The sequence below is a fragment of the Pipistrellus hanaki genome (assembly GCF_964339955.1).
Source record: "Pipistrellus hanaki genome assembly, chromosome: 21".
NCBI lineage: Eukaryota > Metazoa > Chordata > Mammalia > Chiroptera > Vespertilionidae > Pipistrellus > Pipistrellus hanaki.
Window position 1 is genome coordinate 1,660,662 of NC_140523.1, and position 24,961 is coordinate 1,685,622.

Below are 24,961 nucleotides of genomic sequence, written 5' to 3' on the forward strand. Positions count from 1 at the left end.
GCTCCCTGGGGGAGCAGATGGACCCGCGGACTGGTTCCGGGAGAGCCTGTGGTCAGGCTGGGGGCAGGAGGCATTACGATGTTTTTTCCCTTCCTGCCTCACGGAGTTGTTTTGAGGCGAATGCAATTCTTATTTAAAGTTTTTAGAAGAAGAAACGCTTTGCAAACGCCAAGATGCTAACTAGAGTAGAACCTCAAAATAATGTGATTCACACACAGACACACATGTGCCAGTCATGTCACATGGCTCCGGAAAACAGGTTTTCTAGTCATGAAATCCCGGTCCATCGGGAGGGAAGTAGGAAGAGCCGGGGGATGTGCTTCCTATTGGGCGTGCGTGTAGCTGAGCCCAACTCCCAGAATGCACCGGAGCGGGACAGAGAGAGCCTGCCTTCACACTGCCTGCAGCTCATTCACAGGGCAACCTGGCCTGAGTCCTGGATCCTCCCGGCCCCTTGGTTTCCTCACCCACAAAATAGGGACCGTAACCGGGGTGTTCTTAACAAATATTATAGAGCCTCAGTTTTCCCACACATAAAATAATATCAATTTTTAAAGATATCAAGGGAAATTGAAAATGAACTATAGGTAGTGGTCTTTGGGTTCCAGGGTGGTCGGCGCTGTGTCTGACGGGAGGATTGTCCTAGCTGGGCATTGCCAGGGGCCCCTCCTTCAGCCCATATCTGCAGGAAGCATGGTTCAGACCAGCGTTTTTCAACCTGTTGCCTGGTGTGCCGTAGGTGCAGACAAGACAAGAATTTTATAATTTTTCACTATTTTGTTTACTTAATATTTCATAATAAAGTAATTATAAAATACTTTCTTTGTGTTTATTTGATTCCTATTCAAGAGAATTACTTTATATATAGTCAATATAGGCACAGAGTTAAATTTTTTAACATTTTCTAATGGTGGTGTGCCTCGTGATTTTTTTCATGAAACAAGTGTGCCTTTGCCCAAAAAAGGTTGAAAAACACTGGTTCAGACGCTTCACCTCTTCTTACCCCTTGAGGAAAGTTGGGAATGCTGAGGCCATAATGTCCTTGACCGCGGTGGGGTGCAGAGCAAGCTCTCCACATCCAACACCTGACCTGCTAGCCGCTCCTGCTCTCACTCTCTGTCTGACAAGGGTCTGAATTGCTCCGTGCCTTCTCTTCCCTATTGTTAAGCCGCCCAGTGCCGGGCTCCTGTGTGCTTCCACCCACTCTCGGGCGTAAGGCGAGCTTCTCTCGGCCCGTGCTGTGTAAGTTCTGAGCATTACGGCAAATAGAACTTTGGGATGACAGACAAATACATTTGAGGAGGAAATGTTGGAAAATAATCCAATAGTGAGCTCCATTTGGTATTGGGCCTTTTATCAAGGCCATAACCTAAACCACTTTATGGAGTTAGGTAATAAAGTTATCTTGTCAGACAATACAAGGAGGAAGCACGGACAGAAAAGAGGCCTAGAGACTCCTGCGTGGGATGAGGAACTTGTAGGCAGAAGATTCGGGGACCGTCTCCTCCCTGGCAGCTGCTGGACTCCAAGTCCTGGAGTGTGGGCGCGGCCGGGTGACAGCGGGAGGGGAGACGATCAGGAAAGCAGAAGCCTGGAGGTCTAGGCCTCCCCTGTCTTGCACAGCCATAGGGGCTGGTCCGTCTTCTGCGGCCATGAGTTTTAAAGGACTTGCCCGTGAAGCCGTAACCAGCTCTTGGTTCAGTGGAATTGGCCCCCAGACCTCTCATCCAGCCCTCGGGGGCACGCAGCGCCCCTTCTCCCTGGCCCGTCTTCACAGCCCCCCTTCCCGTTGTTCCCGTAAGGATCCCGGAGTCTCTGGCTCGCTGCTCTGGAAACATGCACCTAGACAGCCCCGGGGGCCGGGCTTTGTCCTGAGCTCCAGAAGGCTGGCGAGGAGCTTTGCGCGGGTGACTTCGGGGAACGCAGTCGGCAGATGGAGGAGAAGGTCGGACGTGGGGACCCTGAGCCGGGGTGGGCGAGGTCTTCTTCGGAGAGTGTTTGTTCCTCTGGCCTCCCCGCCCCCGCTGTCCCTCTCCCGCCATGTCCCCGGTGGCCCGGGCCTTTCCTGCCCTCCCCAGCAGCTGCCTTTTCCTCTCTGCTCCGGGCTGTGATGGGGAGGAGGGGAGGAACGGAGGATGTTGGAGCACTGCCTCATGCTATCAGACTCCAGCTTTAGAATCTTGGAAAGGCTCCACCTGGGAAAGAGTTCCAGAGAAAACAAACTTCAGATCCCGCTCATATGGGAAAAGGCCTGTGAGCACGGCGGCAGCTTCGGGGACCTTGGCAGAGGCTGACCGGCTTGGCCCTGCCGCTGATGGGCCTGCCCCGGAGCCTCCGGGGCCATGGACGCTGCGTGGCCTCCAGAGGAGGCTTCTCCCTCAAGCCGCCATGCCGCTGTTCACGGGCGCTGTAGTCTGTGTGTCCCCGGCGAACCAACCGCTTTTGTTTCTCCGGCCTTTATGTCCTAACGAAGGCAAGGAAGATTTTAAGGAGCAGAACACCCCCACTTGTCTTCCCTCTCCCACCCTTGTACTTGTTTTCCTCTTGGAGATGAGCTGAATTTCTCTATGGGAGAGAAGGTGCCAGAAGGAGGGCCTTGGGAGCTGCAGGGTTATCTCCCAGGTCCTAGGAATCCTCCTTCCAGCTCGAGGAACCACCCAGGTAGCAGTGATGGCAGGAGCCCAGGCTGCCCTGGCCCCGTGGGGAGAGGGACAAGCACATTAGGGAAAGGGGCTGACAGAGGCCAGGTGATGGCGGGTCCTTCTCCTGACTCCCTCGCACAGTTCTTTACTGCCACCGTGCCACACTCAGAGGATGCCGGCTAGACTTTACGCTAAAGTAAACCAGGCGCCCTGCAGGTCAGGCAGCGTAAGGGCAGGGGCTGGCAGCACCTGGGTTTCTGCCTGGCACTGTGCCCTCAAGAACGGTACTTCCCTGTGTTTCTGCACTCTGGGCTCAAAACTGACCATTAACTGTCTGCCTCTTCTGCCAGGGGTCTTTTCAAACATAGACAATCATGGGATATTAAACTTGAAGGACAATAGAGACCATCTAGTCCCATCAACTCACTATATATATGAGGAACCTGAGGTCCAGAGTGGGGAAGTGTCTTACCCAAGGTCACATGGTGAGTTACCTCCTTTGGCTTTTGAATTCGGAACAGACCCCTCCCCCATCCAGTGTTGATCCTTATGATCTTAAGACCTCATTGAGTCTCCATACGCCCCAGAGGTGCCCGTGTGGGGTTGGTACTAACATCCCTTAGGTTGGAAGAGCCTTCCAGGGTAGGACACCTCAGAGGCCTAGGTGAGGGCTGTGTGAGGGCCTGGAGAGGAGCAGAGGTGTCCCAGCCCTCGGGGCAGGCTGCCCAGACCCAGGAAAGCCCTTTGCCCCGTCAGCAGCGGGCAGCCATCCCGGAAACGTCACATCTTGAAACGGACCCTCTCTCTAAACATGATATCCTGCAAGGGAGGTTCCTTCTATCTTCACAAACCCGAGCCTGCTTCCTGCAGAGCGGGGCTCCCCACATCCAAGATGACTCCACTCTGTTTATATGAGAAGGAGGGAGAAGTCTCAACGCAGCCTATTGAGTCTCTCTCCATCGTTTTCCCACCTCCAGCTGCCCGTGATGCACAGGCAAACCAACACACTCTCTATAGACACTATTTTACCAACCTCGTCTTGACCTGATGTTAGCGGAAAAACCTCCTTCTAGAGATGCAATCAGGAACCCCCCCCCCCCTCGCTGGACACCCCCAGTCATCCATGGCAGTGTGGCCATGACGGAGCTGAGCTGCCATGGAAGCCCTCCTCACTGGAGGCTGCCCATGGCCCGCTGGCCCCAGGGCTACTCAGGACAGTCCATCCCCTATAAGATTGGAGATTGTGAGACGGCGGAGAGGTCAGCTGTCACTTCCTACCCCTTCCTGGTGAAATGAGAGGAAAAGTCCACGAGAAAAGAGCGGCAGGCGTGGAAGTGCAGAGTTCCCTCCTCTCGCCCCCAGGGTGGTCTGTGTCACTCCAGCTCGGGTTAGAAAGGGCCCTCTCGTCCCCTCAGAATGTCAGTTCGAAAAAGCATCCTTCCTTCAGGGCTTCATCAGGGGTTCCTCCCACTGAGAGGCCGAGGCCACGCCCCCACTCTCCCACTGAGAGGCCGAGGCCACACTCCCGATATTTTGCTCACTCCCCTTCCCGGGTTCAGTAGAGGCTGCAGCAAAACAGAGTGCTTCCGGTTTTTCTGACCACGCTTGGTTTTAAGTTAATTTCCTCCTCTCCTGCCCTTTGGCTGCCAGTTCACGGTGCCATTCCCAGTCCCTCTGTGCCCGAATCTCCCGTTCTTCCCCCTTCCCAGCTCCCTCTCTGTTTGCCCTCCTAGTTTTGGTCTTCTTTGGGGGTTTTGGCTTTTTACTTTATTTTGCCTTTTTCTGTTTTTCTGTTTTGTTTTTGTTTCTGTTTTTTATAGGTTTCAGAGAAATTATGTTGAATCCAATAAGCCTTCCTGGACATTCCAAGCCTCTTAACCATGGCATCTATGTTGAGGATGTCAATGTTTATTTCAGCAAAGGACGTCATGGCTTTTAAAAAACAAACTCCTTTTAAAGCCTCCCTGTTCTGATGCCGCCTGGGTAGGCTGGCCCTTCTGAGAGGTTGGAAGCTCTAGGCCTTGTTCTCTTTGGATCCGGGGATGCTAAGTAGAAACTGCATGAGCCACGGGTGCCCGCACCCTTGACCGCCACCGAAACGGGAGTTCCCCATCCACCCTGGCAGGGCCGCCCTCTCCCTCCAGCCATCACTGTGTTCCTCTTTGTCTGGCCTCCGAGGCAGCTCCCGCCGCCATCTTTAGAGCCGATAAAGAGAATTCCAGACCTGTGTACCAGGAACCATCCTGTAAACATGCTAGCCATTCTCTTTCTTTGCAAAAAAACAACCCAGCCACCACAAGCAAGCCTGCTGAAGTCCAGCTTCGCTCCGGCCTCACTTGCCCTGCCTGGAAGCCGGGGTCTCCCTGGCTCACCTCTGAGCCACCTCGTCGCCCGCAGCCTCCGGTGCGGAAGAGCATCTAAGCAGAGGTGGAGCCGGCGGTTCGAGGAGGGGGAGCCAGGCCCGAGCGTTGGCGCCAGATTAGGCCTCAGAGGAACGAGTGGAAACCCAGGTGTTCTCTGCGCTTTTATTTTTGGTGGAGAAAACCAGACCCGTGTGTTTTTGGACACAGTTCCCCCTGCTTCCTCCTCTCTCTGGAACGGCTCCCAGTGCGTGTGGCATTAGAAACTCCTCGGAGGGTAGGACCCCCGGGGCTCCTCCCTGGCACCTTGGGCTGCAGGAGCTCCTGCCTGCGGACTGGCCGACCAGGGACCGAGGCCCTTTCTGGTAGTCCGTGATCCCAGGATTCTGTCTCTTCCCCGTTTCACTGGTCCTTGACTCTGAGCACTTGTGGAACCCAGTGGAATCACCACGCCAAGGCCAAGAGGAGCTGAAGGGGAAGAGAAGTAAAACCAGGCCCCCCCCAACCCCTCCCGTGGCGCCCGTGGAAGTGTCGTCCTGCTCCCTGGTCACGATGTGCGCACACCTTGCCGGCTCTGGCCCAGGCCTTTCCCCACGGCTGCCTTCTCCCAACGCGCGAGGTCCCCTGCTTTGATTTTTTTTTTTTTTTTTTTTTTTAGAGGGGGCACAGTTGTAGGGTCTGAACCTCTCCCAGATTTGCTGCCACATTGGTGAGAGGACTTTGGCGTGGGCCCAGTGACCACCGCCCACGGTACCTCTGTTGTGGGAAGTCAGCCCCGGCTGCCCCCGGATGGGGGAGAGCCCGGAGCAGGGTGCCTCCGCCGGGGCGGGCCTAGAGCCCGCTGGTGGGGGATCGAACCCACGGAGTTTGGGTGGCGATGCACAGCAGTAGGTCACAGAGTCTCCGCCTTGGGCAGACTTGCCTGGGGGTGAGGATACCCTCTTAGGATTGATGTCCCGGTCCTGTGCATGGTGGCTCTTCCTACCAGACGCCCAGCGTGATTCTGCAGACGCTCCCACGGGGTTTACAGACTCCATGTTCTTGCCCAGTCTCTGGGGTGGTCTCCCAGGCCCCCGAGTCCCAAGTATCATCCGGGGATTCGGGGTCTCTCCAGGGCCACACGAGGTGGGTCTGGGCCCTCCCAGCTCCCCACCACCCTGCGCCCCCTGCTTCATGTCGGGCTGTTCCCTACTGTGTCCCGCCAGCCCCTGGGCCAGGCCTCCTCCTGAGTGCGGCTTTAAGGCGCGAGCTTGAGGGTGATGTTTTTAATTATTGTGATCATTACCTCATTTCCAGCCTCCCAGGCTCCATCCATCCAGCATCTTTTACTCTGCCATTTTCCTCACCTTGTGCTATCACAATGGGGCGTTGTGTTTCCACAGAGACTTATAGGAGTGTTCAGTGTATAGTTTCTTAATAAACACTTTATTTTCTAATGAAATGGCTGGATCAGACCTCTTATTTGGCAATTTTGCAAAGAATATGGAAGATATAGAAGTTCTAAGCTCTCTCCCCCCCCCCCCCCCCCCGCCTCATTTTACTGTTAATCTTTTAAAGAAGTTTCTTAGCCCAAGTCCTGTTTCCAAAGGTGTTTATAGTCTGTTCCTTCGGTGGCTGTCATTGAGGCTCCTTCAGATAGGTCAAGTCCATCCTGTGAAGTGCTTCCTCATCTTACTAAGAAGGAGTTACAGGCACAGAGAGGTCAAGTGGTTCACCAGGGGCCACACAGCACAAGAGGCAGAAGCCAGATTCCTCCTGACCCCCCGGACACTACTCAAGCGACTGAGACTCTTGACTTCTTGGTGGCTGGGGACTCTGTGTTGCCCGAGCGCCAAGGCCTGTGGAGGCCCTTCCTTCAGAGTGGATGTGGGGAGGGGGGTCTGAGAGTGGGGATGGCGGTTCCTGTGTCTTTAATGCACCAGCACACCAGTGGGATGGGAGAGGTTCATCTCCTCCCTGTGGGCCTTGGGGTGAGCTTGCCCAGAGGACGATGGGCCAACCTGCGGATCATTTATAGAGACACCCCATGCATGCAAACACATACACATTCTCTCTCTCCTCCTCCTCCTCCTCCTCCTCCTCCTCCTCCTCCTCCTCCTCCCCCTCCTCCTCCTTCCCTACCCCTCTCTCTCATGTGGGCTAAACGCTCATGGGCTCATGGCAGGTCTCGTGTGGGCTGCCAGCGAGGGAGGTGAGGGAGTCCGGTGGTCCTGCTGCGAACAGCAGGCTAGCTGGGCACTTCTGTGTTCTTGGTCCCGGGCTCCGTCACGGCCGGAAAGGTGGAAATGCCTTCTGTAACCTATAATACCTTCCTCTTAGGCTCCCCGGAAGGGGCAGAGGGAAAACTCCCCAGGGCGGCAGTAGCAGGGGATAAAGGGACGGGGAGCCACCCTCCCAGCCCTGCCGCCCACCACTGCCCACGCTGCCGCTGGTGACGCGGGTGAAGCTGCCTGCAGCCCCCGGGTCCCTCGGCTGGCTCTGACTCAGCGTTCGCCTTTAGAAGTCTCGTTCCCACCCCCGCACTTCCCACCTCCAGGAAAATAGTCTGGATCTGACAGTGTACTTACTCCCAGAGCTAAAGAAGCCGCCTCCTCCAATCCTACTTGGTCCCAAAAGTGAGTTGAAGGAGACGTACTGACAAGAGATAAGGTTCTTTGTCTGCTTTGGGGGCGCTTCAGAGATGCCAGCAGGGTTCTGAGGCCCATCTGGGTAGGATTTCAATCCCAATTCCTCCTCCTCCTTGGGTAAAGCTTTCCTGAAGTGACCCCCTTTCCTCTCTGTATATTGTCCCGTTCTATCAGGGCACTGGTGCCTCCTGTCATGAGCTACTGGGTGTGTACGTGACGGGGTGGGTCCTCCTCACCCCCACGTTTTGAAGAGGCTGGGGATGAATGCCGTGTTCAGGTGCTGAGTGCTCGGGGAGCGGGCGGGGGATGAAGAGAACTGGGAGGACGAGGAAGCTGTGGGGCGTGCTGGCTCTCGTGAGGACCTCTGAGAAGCGCGGACCCTACAGGGCACAGAGGATGCTGACAGCCCAGAGTCTGTGTCAAAGGCCTCCAGCCCGAGGCATGACCAGGTCTGTGCAGGCCCGATCTGGAAAGGCTGTGGGACCATGGGAGGTGCAGGGGAAAGGCCGAGTCTCCAGCTCCCCAGAGAACAGCCGGAGCTGCAGAGACATCCTGGCTGGCTGAGGGCTTTGTGGAAACTTGAGCCTGGAAAGCAGGAGATGCATGAGCTTCCTACATGGTCCCGGAGGCAGCCCTGGGCGCCTCAGGGTCCTGTGTTTTCCCAGGACTCCGTGCAAACGGGAGCTGCTCAAGGCCCCCCTGACCTACATGCGCCTGGCTCTGATCTGGCTGAGGGTGGGGAGAGGGGCAGGTGGAGGAGGTGAGAAGGGAGCTTGCTTGGCTCTTCTGAGAGGCAGAGACACTGAGCAGTTCCTCCCTTTTACCCCGTCTAAGAGCGATGCCGATTGCTGTCTGAGGCTTTGGAGGACAGCTCAGAGCTCCCCGCTCAGCCGTGGAGGGGCTTTAAGGACAAAGGAGTTTGAGGGTCAGAGCATCACGTCGGCTCAGAAAACCCCTCTGGTGAGGGCCACCGGAGGACTTGGTGGTAACAGGGACACCCGGCTTGCCTTTGTGCCTCTCCCTTTCTCTTGGTTCCTGCCACCCACGTGCTGTTACCACGGTAGCAAAATGGAGCCGGGTTCTCCTTCCGGGACCTCCCTGGAGCCGTTGGCCTGTTTCCCTTAAAAAAGGCACCATGCTCTCCCCGCCTCTTGTCCCAAGTTCATTCCGCAGTGAGAAGGGTAAGGACCTGTTCCCAGTAAGGTGACCTCATTGCTTCCACGTAGCCTGGTGATCATTCTGTCTCAGGCTCTGAAATGCCACCGACTTTCTCTCCTTGTGCTGTGCTAGAATTGCATCACAGCGTTATTCACTCTGCAAGGCTGGCGACAGCCTTCTGGCCAAACAGCATGCGATCTTGACCCCCCAACGGACCTGTCAGGGAGAGAGCGGGTGGAGGGGTGGGGGGCAGGGTTCACGGCGTCTTTCCCAGCGGCCCAGGGAGGCGTGGACTTCACGCCGCCAGGTTCCTGAGGCTGTTGGGGCCGCCTACCACGGAGAGTCCTGAGTCTGAAGCTGACGGGACCCAGGAGAGCCCTGGACCTACAAAGGCCCTCTCACTCATGTCCAGTCTTCCTCAGCACTCGCCAGACAGGCAGGCTCCAAGGTCTGCCCTCCTGCTGCCAAAGTCAAGGACAGCGAGTCCTCAAGTCTGGGCCCAGGCCCTCCTGCAGACAGTCGCAGGGAGCAGGGACACGCCAGAGGCCAGGCTGGCTGCTGGCTAAGCCCAGCTGATGTCTCCCGTACACACCAAAGTGTCAGCACATCTTAGGCGTTAACTCTGAGAGAGAATGCATGTGACAGAGAGCCCGAGAAGCAACCTCAAAGCGATTTTTGTCCAGAGCATCAGTCTCTGAACGCTTAGGCTGGCTGAGAGGACACAGCCGGGGCCCCTGACTCTCTCTGCTTGCCCCCCTCTGGGGCCACAGCTCTGGGCCGAAGCCTGTCACCCCAGGGGAGCCAGGCGCAGAGCCGGCCAGTGGGAACCTGAGCCCCCGAGGAGCCGAGGCGACACCTCCCACGGAGCGCGCATCCTGAGAAGGTCCTTCCCGGAAGGATTTAAACCCCCAGCCCACGTCTAAACGGCTCACGGCATCGCTCAATCTTTATGGCCGTCCGTCTGACATTTCCCGCTCCTGTAACGGGCAGTTGGCGCCTCGCACCTCTAATGCCAAATGGCCGGTCTGGTCGTTTAGAAACACACAGTAAGCCGGTCGCAGTCTCAGGAAGATGTCTTTGGCCACCTTAATACTTTTATTGAGTCAACCACGTGGCCGAACTGATACGTTTTCTGGGCAAAGCTCCAGTTTCTGCCATGCGGTCCTCTCCTCCTTTGAAACCCCCGCCTTGCAGAGACACCTCGTCCTCTGTCTGCCTCTAGTTTTTAGATAAGTGACGTTGTGGGGGTCAGGCACCCCCCCCCCCCCTTACGTTGGCTGCAGCAATGCTTCCTTTTAGTCTCACGAAATGCTACCAGTCCAATCAGGTAACTTTGGAGACTGTTGCCATAGCCACCTGTTGTAGATTCGCGCGTGCACGGAAGAATACTAAAGGCTCTGACACGTCCTGCCAAATGTAACGGAACACAGGATGCCCTTCATTTAGCATCTGTTAGTAAACTGACACACACACACACACACACACACACACTTTAGGAAAACTAAAAGTGAGAAGCTCTTCAAAGAAGAACCAAGAAGATGTGTTCACCAATCACCGCCCTTCCGATAAATAAGATGAACAGCACAGCCTGAGGCCGACGTCTGAGCCAGCTGCGGGCTCCGTCCCCACTCCCGCTGCCCTCTGCTTTGCACAGACACACAGGTGATCTGGGAGCTGGCGGGCAGGTACAGGAAACCTTCCCTGTGATCTCTCGGAAGAAAATGGTAAGTGCCTAAGACGCCAGCCCTAACCCTGGCCACCCTCCCGGGCTGGTGGAGGTGGCACCCCCTAGTGGTAGCACACAGAAACGAAGACCTGGAGCCCAGGGTGGGCACTTCTAGTAACAAAATGCCCCGGGGTAAGTTGCCTTTCCCTATTCTGTATTTGTCTCTGAGCTTAGAGGAAAGTCTGCCTGGACAGGTGCCCCCAGGAGTCAGTACTGTCTCTGAGTGGGGGACATCTTTTGGTCCTTGGATCTGACTCTTTCTGCTCAGTGCCTTGGTGTATCAGCCGGGAAGAAGGACCTTTGCCCCCTCCTGAATGCTGGGGAGACTTGGAAGCAAGAGGAAGGTAGAAAGAGGGAGAGAGCGAGCCACCATTCCCGTTGGGGCAGGGGGACTTCTCTGGATGAGGCAGGAAGCAGGCGCTCGGGGGTTAACCGACCCTCTCTGTCGCAGCAGGACAGGGCCAAGTGGGAGTTCTCTTCGAGATTTTTCCGACTTTGATCTCAAGAAGGCAGCTCTGCCTGACAAATAGTCTGAAATGTCAAAGAATAAATGTGAAAGCTTGAGGGGTTGCTCTCCTGGGAGCTGCCGGGGCCGGTGAGGGAGGGCGAGGAGCAGGGGAGAGAGGGCCCCAGCAGAACCCTTCACATAAAGATTCCGGCGCGGTTTGGTGATATTTAAGAGAAAAAGAAAACGCTGAATTATTTATAGCGCAGAGGATGGGAGCAGCCGGGCTTCAGATAATAGTTCCCTTTCCATTACTGAGCTGCCCTGCCTTTGAACTCGTAAAACTTCTCTCACTTGGTGACGTGGGATTGGCCTCTCTTTGAGTTATCTCTTGTCATCGTCATCGCTATTGCTAATTTAATTAAGAGAATATACGTTCTTTGATATGGGAGCGGGGGGGGGGGGCAGATTCTAGGAATCATGGTTGCAAAAGGCAGGAGTTCCCCCACCCCCCCCTCTCTCTCTCGTGAAACGTCTTGAGCATGCCCCTCAGGACCTCTTCCCACCCCATCAGCTTCCAGCCCATGCCTCCTCCAGCAAGGACTCAGCGTGGGCGCGAGCATCTTGGTTTGGGCCAGGCCAACGATTGGCTGTGTTGATCTGGGAGGGGGATATTCCTTCTCAGTTGTTGCCTCTGGTACAAAATGGAGGCACGTTTTGTCTTCCTCTTCCGGGTGTGCCGGTGTATGAAGGATACCACGCGTTCAAAACACTTCCGTTCCTGGGCAGCAGGGTTGCTGGCATGTGAGTGGGGAGAAAAGGGAGGCAAAAAAATTAAAAGGGGAGACACAGAGGTGATGGGAGTCTTGGTGGTGAAGATGGAAGGAATGGGGTCTTTTCGTCTGTTTATATTAGTGATGTTGCTTTCTGGTTGATAATCATGCCCTGATTCTATAGCATGGCCAATTGAAACCCACTAATAATCCCAAAACTGCAGTTCAATTTAAAATTACAAGCTTGAGATGCTCTACGTTCCCTTTCCACACGTAACACCAACGTGCTCTGGTCCCTCTCCCACTCATGCTTTCCGCACGCCCTTGACACTCACGGAGGCGCAAACAAACGGAGCCACTTTGGGGACCGTTTGGGGTGTTCAGGAGAAGCTAGTCAACATGCAAATGAGACCATCAGTAAACTTCAAACAAGCAACGTGGTCTCTAGGGTGCGTTGCTTTCATTACTAATACCAATACTTCTGCTTTTTCTCCAGATTTTTTTTTTCCTACCTCCTAGAACCTAGAGAACATTCTGCAGTGAAAATGTCACAGTGACACTCCTGTTCTGAAACTCTGGAAATGTACTTATTTTTATACTCCCAGACCTATCTGCCGCTCAGAAAGGTCGTCCCCGTTGTTTCCCTCCGCTCCCTACTGTCAGTGATTGTGGGCGTGTGAGGGGCAGGCGTGGTGCAGACAAGTGAGCAGTTTTGAGGTAGTGTGATGGGATTACATGTGAGGTAAGCATGCAGGAAGGTTCTTAAATGTAGTTCTTTTAAAAAAAATGTACATATTTTTATTGATTTCAGAGATGAAGGGGAAGAGAGGGAGAGAGAGGATCATTAATGATGAGAGAGAGAATCATGGATCGGCTGCCTCCTGCACACCCCACACTGTGGACCCAGCCCGCAACCCAGGCACATGTCCTGATTGGAAATTGAGTCATGACCTCCTGGTTCATAGGTCAATGCTCAACCACTGAGCCATGGCAGTTGGGCTTAAATGTAGTTCTTAAAATCGCTGAATCGTGGTACCTGTTTGCAGCTGTGTAAATAGAAGTGGCAGCTCAGAGAACCCCACCAGTGGGATGACCATTGGGGCATTGCCTTGTTTAGAGAGATGTCCATCCTTGCCGCCTGGGGAAGCCCGATGCCATTGGCACCCAGCTCAGTAGCAAGGTCCTTTGGCAACCCCGGCTGCTTAAGGCAGCATTCCACCTTCTGGACCATGTCCACGCTGGGGCAGCACTCACACAGCGGCATGCCCTTGTCAGGTTGCCATGGAGACTGACCCTGAGGCTTTCAAAATTGATTGGTATTTATTGGGGATCTTCAGTTTTCTAGATGCTGTGACCGAGCAAGACAGAGGGAGAGGAGGGGAAGGGAGAGAAACAGACAGACAGACAGATATGGGCTGCACCCTGCCCTCCCTCATTCGTGGGCTGTTGGGAGGATAGCTTTCTCTCTGCAACCGAGAGGGAAAGGCTCTGGTGAAATTGAATGGGAAGATTTTTCCCTTCTGATAGCACCTTGGTGGAGGTGTTTTTATTTCTGATTATAGAAGCAACTTACGTTCACAGTAGAAAAATCTCTTGAAATCCAGGAAAGCACACAAACATGTAAATTATCCGCCACCCGTCACCCAGAGCACCGTTCCCATCGCCGCTTCCCACCCTCTGAGCTTTCCTGGGTGCGCACTCCATCACTTACCAGCACCGAGCTGTTCTGCCTGCACCTGCACACCCACATTATGCCGCTGCTTCCTTTTCCATAAGTGTTTGCACGTGCCATTTAACCAATCTTTTGCAACATAAACATTTTTGTATAGGTGATACATTCAAAACATGCACACACACACACACACACACACACACACACGCACGCACACGCACGCAAATTGTACACAAATGTTCATAGTAGCATTTTTCAGAATACCCCAAAAGTAGAAACAGCCTATACTTACCTGGCAGGGGGAGACACCATGATCACGAAGGTGGTTTTCCCATGGCAAGGCTTATCCATTGCACTCCGGATGTGCTAACCCCTGCGATTTCCCCAAATGTGGGAAACTCGACTGCATAATTTGTGGTAGTGGGGGACTGCGTTCGCGCTCTCCCCTATAAATTAAAAAAAAAAAAGTAGAAACAGCCTAAATGTGTATCAGCCGATGAATGGGTGCACACACATGATGGAAGACTAACCCAGTAATAAGAAGCAGTGAGGTGCTGCTGCATGCTGCCACATGGGCGGACATCAGAAACAGTACGCGCAGCGAGAGAAGCCGGGGCCGAAGGAGGCTGCTTTCTTGGAACCGAGAGATCTTCCTGGTTCTCTTGTAGCGATACACACTGTTCCTCTGACTGGTGTATCCAGATGCACTTACCTTCTTCACAGTGTTCTGCTCTTTGAAATGGGTTCAACCTAAATATATTTTTAAGATAATCTTTAAAAAAATATGTTGTTTTATTGATAGAAGGGAGAGAGAGAGAGGGAGAGAGAGAGAGAAATATCAATGAGAGAGAATCATGGCTCGGCTGCCTCCTGCATGTCCCCTACTGGGGATCCAGTCCCCAACCCGGGCACGTGCCCTGACCGGGAATTGAACCACGGCTTCTGGTTCGTAGGTCAATGCTCGAGCACGGAGCCACGCCGGCCGGGGGCCTAAACATAATAATACAGGGCCAGGTGACTCCCAGGGGGTCATTCGGCCAGAGCCTCCCTGCTTTCAGGGCTGGGGATCCTGAGCTGTCCAGCCCAGAAATGTTAACGGCACTCCAGATAGAGCTGCTAATCTCGTGTGCTGTGCAGACGACTAGCCAAGCGCGGCCCTTGACTTTCTCAGGGTCAGAGTGAGGGTCGGCAGGCGTGCCCAGCGCATACCGACCTCCTGCCCTGGCCTTTAAGCTGGCAGCCTCCCGGGAACGCATCCAGCGGGGCACCGCCACGGGGAGCAATGCTGGTGTAAAAGGCCACAGGCAATTCAGAGCCAGGCACTTGCAGCCCAACCCTGGATCTGGGCTCCCGGCGGAGGAGGCGCCCGCCCCGGAGAGAAGTGGGCAGCTCGAGCAAAGAGCAGGGAATAGCAGCGGGAGGAGGAGGGGTGGAGAGGTTGGTGGTGAGATTATCCAAATTGGCAGCTTTGGAGGCCAGGGGATAGCGCTGTTTTCTCTCTTGTAGTGCTCAGTGGTGACAGCAGCACCCATATGCAGGGTTCCAACACCCTCCCTCCTTTTTCTCTCTGAAAGGGCCCTGAGAACCCAGCTGGTGTGGCTCAGTGGTTGAGCATCAACCTAAGAACCAGGAGGTCACAGTTCGATTCCCAGTCAGGGCACATGCCCAGGTTGCAGGCTCCATCCCTTAGTAGGGGGCGTGCAGGAGGCAGCTGACTCATGCTTCTCTTATCCTTGATGTTTCTCTCTCTCCCTTCCTCTCTGAAATCAATAAAAATATACTCACAAGGGCCCTTAGTGTCCTCCTGGGGTGACGGTGGGATAGAAGCTGACCAGGAAAGAGACATTTACTGCCCCCTCTTCCGTCTCCCTGGGCTGTGTCTGCCGGAGACCAGGCCTCGGGGAAAGGCAAGACGCATGGACGACACAGCAGGTGACTCGGAAGGAACCCAGACGTCCGGGGCACAGACAAGCAGAAGGGGGCGGCACAAAGGATCCCGACCCGCCGGCGAGCGGCGAGCGGGGAGGGGAAAACACTGGCCCTGGGAGGAGCTTGGAAGTCGCCACCAATAGTGCAATTAGGCCTTGTCGCTTCCCACGGCCAGGCAAGCTGTTGTTGGTCATCTGTCAGAGGCGGCTGCCAAGGTGCCATGTGTGTCCCAGGATCCCCCGGGGCTGGGCCTTCCCGGCTGCCAGGTGAGGGCGGGGCCGTGGACGCCAGCCCTGGGCGCCCACTCAGGCGTGTGTGGCCATGGCCGGAGGCGTTCTGGCATCTCCTGGAAGCCAGGGCACTGGGGACGAAGGAAGCGCAGGGTGGAAGGGACTCTGAGTTCCCGCTTTCCCCCCCCCCCCCCCCCCCCCCCCCCGGCGGTGACTGCTGAGAAGCCGTTGTGAGTGATGGAGCAGGAGTTTGCTGGTGAAGGCCGGGCCAAAGGGAGGCCTGGTGCCCTCACCCCCTCACCCGTGCCCATTTACTGCGTAGTCCCTCCCGCCGTGCCCATGGCAGAGAGCGGGGCTCGCAGACAGCGCAGTGCAGCCAGACCTGTCCCTCTAGCCACGCAGAGCTGGCTCACTTCCTGCCTGGCAGCGCCCCACCCCCCTCCTGTTCCCGCTGCTGCTGCGAGTCAGGTCTGCTATCGCCACAGCGCCGGGCACGGTGGCTGCCGGATAAATAGCTGTTTCGTTTTCCAAAGTTGTTAGCCAAGGCCTTCGTGAAATGCTCCTTTCCTCTGAAAGATCTCTTAGGGAGGAATGTTTCCCGTTTCCCTGGGCATTCACCCACACGATCGACCGACAGACCGAGGGTTTTTTATGCCTCAGTGGCTCATATTCTCTTAACGACAGTCAGCGGGTTAACGACTATTTAAACATCCTGCAAAGTGCAGGGCTGTGCACGCGGGTGACAGAGATGGTTCCCATCTGGCCGCCGCCATAGGCACAATGAAGTCACACACAGCATCGGGGATAAACGCCCGGGCGCCTGCGCTTCCTGGGATTCCAGAGTCCTGATCACACCTGTGTCTGACGATACCTGAGCATCCCCTCATGCTGTGCGAGGCAGCTAGCGTCGCGAGAGCTCAGGGAAGCCTTGGCCAGACCCTGAAGGACCTGAGGTTCTCCTGTGTTGAGTGAGGACTAAGAAAAAGCCATTGCGGTCAGGGTCTCAGGGAATCCCGTGATTTTGGGACCAGTGGGTCAGGGAGTGAGGGGGTAAATAGGGTGATGGCTTGGGAATGCGTGGAGAGCTGGAGCTGGGTAGATGGCACGGGAGAAGGTATATGGGTCGTCCGTGAGTCTGGCGGTGAATTTTCACGGCAGGCAGGGTCAAGCATTATTTTTCATGAGGCTGGGAAACCTTATCCTGGAGGGGACGTGTCAGTGGGAAGGACAGAGGTAAACACGAGATTCAAAAACTGGATGGAAGAAACGGGCCATGCAAGCTTGGGCGGAGGGGTTGGCCTTGGCAAAGAGAGCCACCAGTTCCTCTAAGACAGCAGGGCAAGACGGAAAGGGGAGAGGAAGATTGGGAGAGCAAGGGGATGGAGGTCATTCCGTGCTGTTTCCTTAGCGAATCAGGGGACAGAGCCACCTGAGAGTGAGTCCGTTGACCTGCTGTCCCCTTGGGAAGGGGTTCGAGGTCAGTCTTGCTCGGGAAGGGGTCCCGGTATGGAGGGCCTTTCGCTAAAGAGGCAAACGCGGCCTGTTCCCACTGGTGAAGATCTCAGTTTCTCTGCATGTGTCCCTGGGGTCTGTGCCTCATGTTGCCTGGCGGCAGGCCGAGGGGAAAGTATGGCAGGCCAGCTTCCTGGTCCTCAGTGCCCGTCCTGCTGAGAACTGAACGTGGCAGCCATGGCGGAACAGGGCGGCCCCATTGCCCCGCAGCCCCCCCTGCGTCCGAAGACTGAGTGCACCCACCCCTTGCCGGTCTCTCGCCATCCCCTTCGGAAGCGGTGCCTGGGGCCCAGCTGATTGCAAAGGAACCGAGGGCTTCCCAGTGGACGAGGCGGCCCTTTGTGGTTCGGGGAGTCAGTGCCGTGCTCAAGCCCTCGTCTGAGTGCAGGGCCTCAGGCGGAGGAGAAGCTGAGGGTCTGGTTTTCAGTGGCTCTGACATTCCCGTGTTCACTGGCGGACTCTGTGCTCGGAGGACTGTGGTCTCCCGCCCGCCCGACAGGAGCCCAGAGCTGCGCTGGCCCTCCTGCGGGGCCCTGGCCCGCTTTGGTAATTGCTCTGTCTGCCTGGGCGTCTGAACTCAGCTCTGCGGAAGCTGCAGCCACCTCGGCCGGTGCCGGCTCGCCTCACTCAGTGTCTCGGAGTCCCGGGGGCTGACGGGATGATGATCATAAACCCGCCGTGGCAGTCTCTCATCTGTCCGGCCAACAGGGCCCTGGCTCTGACGGAGACTCAGAGCCAGCTCTCACAGACCGGCACTCCACAGGGAGCCCGCTGATAAACAGGCCCAGGAGCCGGGGAGACAGGGACCCGGGGGCAGAGGCTTGCCGTGAGCACCGCAGCAGGGCCTGGGGCAGAGACGGCCCTTCGGTGGGACGGCTGCAGAGCAGGTGTTTGTTCGGGGACAGGCGGTCGCTGCTGTCCAGATGGAAAGTGTGGGGCGAGAAGGAAGGGCAGTGGTTGGAGAGGAGAGCGGTGGAGGAGGGGCCGCTGATGACGTGAGAGTGGCAGGGGGTGGGGCTGGGTCAGATCCTAAAAGCAGCGATGAAGCAAGTTCGGTACTCAGTCTACGCCAAGGTTTGAACGAGGGGAGAAACATCAAGAGGGAGAGAGGATTGGACGGGAGCAGAGCAGCTGCAGAAGGCAGCAAAAAGCAAGCCGGAGATGAAGGCCAATCACCTGCAGAGAAAAGGGGTAGACGGGCAAGGGGGTGGAAAGATAAAAGGGGTGAAGGAGTGTGTAAGGGCCAGGAGAGCGAGGTGGAGGTGGCTGAGCATGAAGGTGGCCACAGCAGGAAGAAGGTGTATGCTGTCTCCACGTGGAGCAATCCTCTCTTTCGAAAAACGAGAGGGGAGGAGTCCCCAAGCTGGCGGGAAGTGGGGTTTGGGGCCCTTGTGGGAGGTGGGGGGTGGGGGGGGAAGCATGCCTTCCTGGGGGGCTCCTAAGGGTGCCATCGTGATGTCTCGGAAGCCACTGAGGGTGTCCGGCCCTTACAAGGAAAGGTGGCCGCGTGTCACCACACAAGTCCAGCGGTGTCTAGTGAGGCCTTCTCTCCTGTCCCGATTCTCTAAGGTCCGGAGAGACCCTTGACCCCAGCTTCCGGCCTCTTCCTTCTGGGGAGGAAAAAATGCTGCTGACAACATTTAAGGCCCAGACTTGTCTGTGGCTCTGTTTCTTTTGGCACCAGGAGAGCCAGGAAGAATGATCTTCTCATCGGAGGCACATGGCAGGGTTTGGAGCGGGTGCTCACGGACCCTGGTGAACCCAAACAGACCTCCTCTGAGCTGCCACGCCGACGGGGGCTTCCAGGGGCCGGGGAGGGGGCACCCGGAATCCCCCTGGTTTTGACTTTTATTTTAAGAACAATAGAGTAGGAGGAGGTTCAGGAGACGGGCCAGGAAACCACCGGCCAGTGCGAGGAACATCTGGTGCGGGGGGGACGCTTGGAAGCCAGCTCCGAGGATGTGGTGGGAGAACACCTGGCAGAGGGAGGGGAGGCCGGGATCCGGGATCTCGGAGGCTGTGCGGAACGACTCCTGTCGGCTGTGCCAAGTTCAGGCTGCCCACGGCCAGGGCCTGCGTGGCCCACACCCGCTGGCTCTGACCTCTGACCTTGAACCCCATCAGATAACAGAGCTGGAGAGAGGGAGGACCAGAGAAGAGGCTCAGAGAGGGTGGCAAGGGGCGGGGAGGGTTTGGGGGGAGCTGGCAGGTGTCTCAGCTGCAGGAGTGGGAGCCGGAGACGGGAACATCCTCCTTGGAAGGGGCCCAGCCCCGGACTCCCCGGCCGCTCCTCCTCTGCAGCGTGGGCGTGGGCTACGCCGAGGCCCGCTGAGGGAGGCCTGCGGGGAGGGCCGGCGGGCACGCGGTGAGCAGGCGGCAGAGCGGTTTGTGCTGATGGGGCCGAAAGGCATGCGTATGTGCTGAGCTGGGAGGACGGAGGGAGCTGAGGGCCCCATAAAGCAGCCAGACTCCCAGCCCAATCTCCCCGATGTCTGTTACGTAAGAGACGTGATGCTGGCCCCTGCCCATGCCCTGGGCTCCCCCGAGGCGGTACGGCTGTTCAGAGCCTGTCTTCTCCGAGCCGCCCTGGGCTGGGCTGGGTTTACGCTGGGCAGCAGCAGGGGACTCGGAGGCGGTCCGACTGCGCCTGTGTTAGCCTTGGGCGTAGACGTTCTGAGGAGAGAGGAGATCCTCTACAGAAGGCTGGCAGGATGTGGGGTTGGAGCTTGTGTGGTGGATTCCTCCTGGGGAAAGTGGGAAGGGACTCCCGATGGAGGGATGGGGGGTGAAACCCCAACCGTGAATGACCAACCTGTCCCCACACTGCCCATGTTCTATGCATCCATGGGAGGGATTTATGAGGAGCTTTCCATAGCAGAGATGGACATTTCCTAACGTCACTCCTGGCAACACCGAGGCTTCGGACTGGCCCAGTGAATGGTCCAGTGCTGCTCCCTTCCTCACTGCCCCTGTCCTCCTCCTGGCGCTGACGTACAAGGCCGGGTGGACGGATGGATGAGTGAGAGCTTCTCGTCCTTTCTTCTTCTTGCGCTTGCTTTTCTGCATTTCGATAGGTTGCTGCCTCTGACTGCCCGGGTCTCTGAGGGGCTCCGCTTCCTGTTGGAGCCATTGGGAGTTGGCAGTGGTGAAGGCCAGTGGGTGATTGTGGGCTGGGGCCAGCCGTCTGGTTCACCCCGTGGTTCTCATAAGCATTCCTGCTCTCTGGCCTCCTGGGCGGAGCCCTGAGCTCCACAGCTGGACGGAATGACCGTGAACGTGCTAAGCCCCGGGTTTGCTGGTGAGGATGAGGCCACCAGACAGCCTTGGGGGACAGGGGCAGACGCCAGGGAGGAGGGGCAGCTGCGGGAGGGGAAGGGCCGCCTCTGGGGAGACTGGGATGCAGACGGGGCCCCTGGCGTTGGCATCCTGCGGGAGAGCGTGTCTCCGGCAGGCTGGAAGGGCGCTCCAGGCCGGGAGGGGTGGGGCTGGGGGAGCCGGCGGCAGGTGGCTGGAGGGACAGATTCCCAGCCCGAGCCTGAGCTTCGTCGCTCAGCACCTAGCTCCTCACTTCCAGATGCTCTCCTCGGGGGCTCGCTCCGCGCTCTTGGCTCAGACAGTCCGCGCCTGACGAGAGCCAGAGGGGGCCCCTCGCCACAGAAGGGCCCGTGCGACGCGGAGACAGAGGGCGCGGGCGTGCGATGCCGGGGGCTCTGGCGTCGGTAAACCTCTGAGCTCAGGACCGAGCCCCCAGAGGCAGCACCTGGGGGCAGGGACATGACCCGGCGGGACCTTGTTGTCTCTTTTTCTGAACTCGTGTCAGGAAACGTGAGCTGGAAGTCGCCCCAGAACAGGCGGTCCTCCGCTGACCCTCTTTCTCCACCGCTTCCAGCAACAGCGGGGCCTCCTGTTTATTCATTCGCCGTGTGGGAACACACGTCTCCATCCTTGATCATGACCTCCGTCCGTCCTTGGCGTGACCTCCGAGGGTGCACGCGCTCCCTGGGGTGGAGACCGTGTCAGACGCAGGCCACAGAGGCGCTCTGTTCAGGGGCCCCAGTGGCAGAGGCTGCGGGTCAGATGCGGGTCTCAGCTGCCATGGTTCCGTGCGATCCTGATTTGGGGGCCATTCTTGGGGCCGAGACATAAATAAGGCTGCTCTTTGGAGCTTCCTGGATCCTTTCCCGTTCTCACTCCTCTTTCCCGCCTCTCCTCCCTCTTTGGAGTGCTCTTCATGCTCCGTCTGGAGCGGTGCTGAGAGGGGCTTCTAATCTTCTATCTAATCCATCCACCCCCCCTCCCCCACCCAGTCATTAGTGAGAGCCTGCTGCATCCTGGGCCCCATGCTAGGCCCAGTGCACAAGCTCAGTAACACGTGGCGCTGGCCTTTGGTTTGAGCAGCTACCAACACCCTCTCGAGCCGTTTTGCAAAGCCACCCAATTCCGGAAATAATGGGGGGGCCCCAGTCCAGCAGGAGAGCCTTGGGCAGGACCTGGGCTGGCCAGCAGGAGCATCAGGTGCTGAGGCAACCCTGAGTCCACCTCAGCCAGGACAGGGACAGCGGCCACATTTTTATTGATTTTTTTTTTTTTGAGAGAGAGAAACATTGATTTGTTGTTTCACCTATTGATGCATTCATTGGTTGCTTATTGCATGTGCTCTGGCTGGAGATTGAACCCGCAACCTTGTGTTTCAGGGTGACCCTCTAACCAAGTGGCCAGCCGGGGCCGGGGACAGAGCCCTGCAGAGTTTCTGCTGTGGGCCCTCCGCCCTTTGAAATGTCTTCTCCTAGAAAACCCGGGACATGAGCTCAGGACGCCCCCTTGTTTCCGTGACCTGCCATCCCCCGGGGCTGCTCTGCAAGCATCGTCCCTCCCTGCGACAGCTCGCCAGGCTCTGCTCTGTCCGGGAGGGGGGCGGGGCGGCTTCACAGGGTCTGTGCCGTCCAGGGGCGCCCTCACCTGGTCACGCTCTTACACGCTACCGAAGGGGAGGCCAGTTCCATGTCCACAGGAGGCGAGACGTAGCCCGTGGGGCCGTGAGAAGGCGGGGGGGGGGGGGTGGGCAGGAGGGATTCCTCCCCCCCTACCGGGCGGGGCGGCCCTCCCCGCCGTCTCCTTCCCCCTCACAGGCCGGAGCCCGCCCCCCGCCTCCCCCCTGCCACTTCCAACCCTCGGCCGGGGCCCTGGGAATGTTGTTCTTTCCCATTTAGAGACATTCCACTCCGCGTGTAATTAAATGTGTGGGATTGAATTAATGTTTTCTCCCGAGCAGTTTTGGCAGCCTGAGACCCCGGGGCCTGGCTAGTGTAAAGCAAACACGCACTTCCCCGAGACCCTCCCTTCCTCTCCCTGTTCCCGCTCTTCTGCCAAGAATCTGCCTCCTCCTTCGTCCTCCGCAGTCATCCTCGGGCCTCGCCTTGGGATGGGAGGGCCCCCGAGGCTGTCCAGACCCTCCGTTCTCCTGTGGGTGTGGGGGTCGTCCGCTGTCACCTTTGGGTGCTGCCACCCTCATCTCCAGGGGCATCCTTCTAGCTCTTGGCGAGCTCCGGCGGCGCTGACCAAGGCGGCAGGAAGTTCCAGGGGAAATGAGTGAGGTTCCCGCCAAGGGCTGTTGCCAGTTCCAAAGCGGCGCCTCTCTCCCGGGGAGGAGGGGCTGGTGTGGAGGAGGGCATGGGTGACACCGTCTGCTCAGGTCGGACTTCAGAGTCCAGAGTGGGGGGCAGTGCCAGCATCCGGGGGCCTTGGGCAAGGTACTCCATCACCTTCAACTTCGGCCTCCCCGTCTGTGGCACTTGGGGTAGCAACACACAGTGTTTAAGAGAGTCCAGGAGATGAATGAGGCAAGTCATGGTGAGAGCTTAGCCCAGTGCCTGGCTCGGGGAACGTGCTCACTCAGTGGCGGCCATTTTGTTATTAATAAAGGCACCAGGGCCTTCCTGGTGTGGCTCAGTGGTGGAACATCGACCTATGAGCCAGGAGGTCACGGTTCGATTCCCGGTCAGGACACATGCCCCGGTTGTGTGTGTGCAGGAGGCAGCTGATCCATGATTCTCTCTCATCATTGATGTTTTTCTCTCTCTCTCTCTCTCTCTCTCTCTCTCTCTCTCTCTCTCTTCCTTCCTCTCAGAAATCAATACACATTTTTTATAAAAAGGGACCATGGGAGAGCCATAGGTGAAACAGACAAGCACGGAGGAAGGTGCAGCTGACGGGGACCCACTGTGAGACGGGGCGTTACCGTGGTTCAGGGACGAGGGGAAGGCGAGTGCTTAGGAGAGCCTGTCGGGATGAGGTGACAGAGCAGCTGGCCAGCCTTAAGGATGCCGGGAGGGCCGCATCTGGTCCCCGAGGGGACAGCCTTCAGGGAAGGACCAGCTCAGGCTGCCACACGCATGGCCTCATGGGACAGGCACCCGGCAGAGCTGCGGGACCTCCAGGGAACTGCAGCCGAGGCGTCCTGGGCCCGGAGCAGGCGGCTTTGGGGACGGACTGCTGCCTGAGATAGGGCCCGACCCACCGTTATTCATAGTCGCCGACGCCGGGAAATCTGATCTTTCTCTGCCGATCAATAGCCACCTCTGGTAGGTGGTTGTCTCTGTCTTGATGTCTTCATCCCAGAGTCTGGCCAGCGTCCGCCCGCAGCCTGCTTTGAACTCTGAAGGAGGACGAGGAGGGACATGGCGGTGGCAGGCTTGGACGGCCTGTGTATGACCCCTTGTGTTGGAGCTGGTTTCCCTCTTGGTTTTTTTTAATTTTTATTTTTTATTTTTATTTCAGAGAGGAAGGGAGAGGGAGAGAGAGAAAGAAACATCCACGATGAGAGAGAATCCTGGATCAGCTTCCTCCTGCACACCCCTCACTGGGGATCGAGGGCGCAACCTGGACACGTGCCCTGACCGGGAATCGAACCGTGACCTCTTGGTTCGCAGGTTGACGCTCAGTCTCGGAGCCACACCTGCTGGCTCCCCTCTGAGCAACATCAGGCCGTGTGATTTCCAGGGAATGTCACCATCCTTGCCCAAGGTTCTTTCCAAGCCCCGGTGTGTTTGCAGGTGTCTTTATCTCATGGTTTTGTTTAGATGAGAACATCGCAGAGAGGGAGGAAACGTACTTTTGTTAAATGCCCATTATGTTTCAGACGTTTCCTGTTATCTGTTATTTAAAAGTTACCTGTTATTTAAAAGAGTAGGAGGGAGGATAAGGCGCAGGGTCAGGATTTGAACACAGACCTGGCTCTTTCCCCAGTCCTCACTCATCCGGTGATATCGTTTTGTGTGAGCGTTATGCCTCCTCTTCAGCCCAGGGCAGCAGGTCTGAGCAATCTATGCCTCCATTTCCCAAGAACACAGAAGTGAGGCTGACCGTGGTCACCTGTGTCTCTGGCCACGTCTGTCTGTCTAGTGGATTGACCCGTGCAGGTCACAGAAGGTGCTGCACGTGAACAGAGGCAGGAGAGGGGATGACCCCGGCCTGCCCTCTGACCTCTCAGGGCTCCGAGGTGGCAGGTGGCATCTCGGGTTAGCAACCCTGCCTTGGACCTCGCAGGAGTGACCCCCACACACACGGCGGCGTCATCTGGGCCCTCGGATGGAGCAGGGACGGAGACGCAGAGATTGACGTTCTGTATCTGTCCGAAGAGCCTGCTGTCCGACGGAGACAGTGGCTTCTTCCCGTGGGACGCAGGCAGTGGCTCTCCTGCAAAAAGGAGTTTGGGAAAAGCCGGGCCTGAAAGTGCCAGGGACCCTTTCATCTCCCCAAGACGCCTCCTCCTCACTGTCTGCTGGCCTGCTTTCTCTCCAGCCGCCCGCATAGCTGGGGACTGCGAGGGCTTCCCACGCCGGGCTGTGCGGGCCCCCTGCCCGCCCCCCCAGTGTCCCGGCGTCTGAG

At 57.2% G+C, this 24,961-nt stretch overlaps 2 protein-coding genes across 10 annotated transcripts in view; both read left to right on the forward strand.

Moving 5' to 3' along the window:
• TTC23 (tetratricopeptide repeat domain 23) overlaps positions 1 to 24,961 on the forward strand; it is a 995,109-nt gene that overhangs the window by 465,333 nt on the left and 504,815 nt on the right. The window lies entirely within an intron of this gene.
• Positions 1 to 24,961, forward strand: part of NTRK3 (neurotrophic receptor tyrosine kinase 3) — a 174,405-nt gene that overhangs the window by 119,394 nt on the left and 30,050 nt on the right. For 4 of the 9 annotated variants that reach the window (XM_084869075.1, XM_084869076.1, XM_084869077.1 and 1 more), the window contains exon 14: positions 2,993 to 3,127. The exons of 4 other annotated variants lie outside the window; for them this stretch is intronic. In XM_084869075.1, coding sequence (XP_084725201.1) covers positions 2,993 to 3,127 — 135 coding nt within the window. Of the gene's footprint in view, positions 1 to 2,992; positions 3,128 to 4,462; positions 6,444 to 24,961 lie in introns of those variants that run through there. One more of the 9 variants, XM_084869083.1, reaches the window with a different exon arrangement.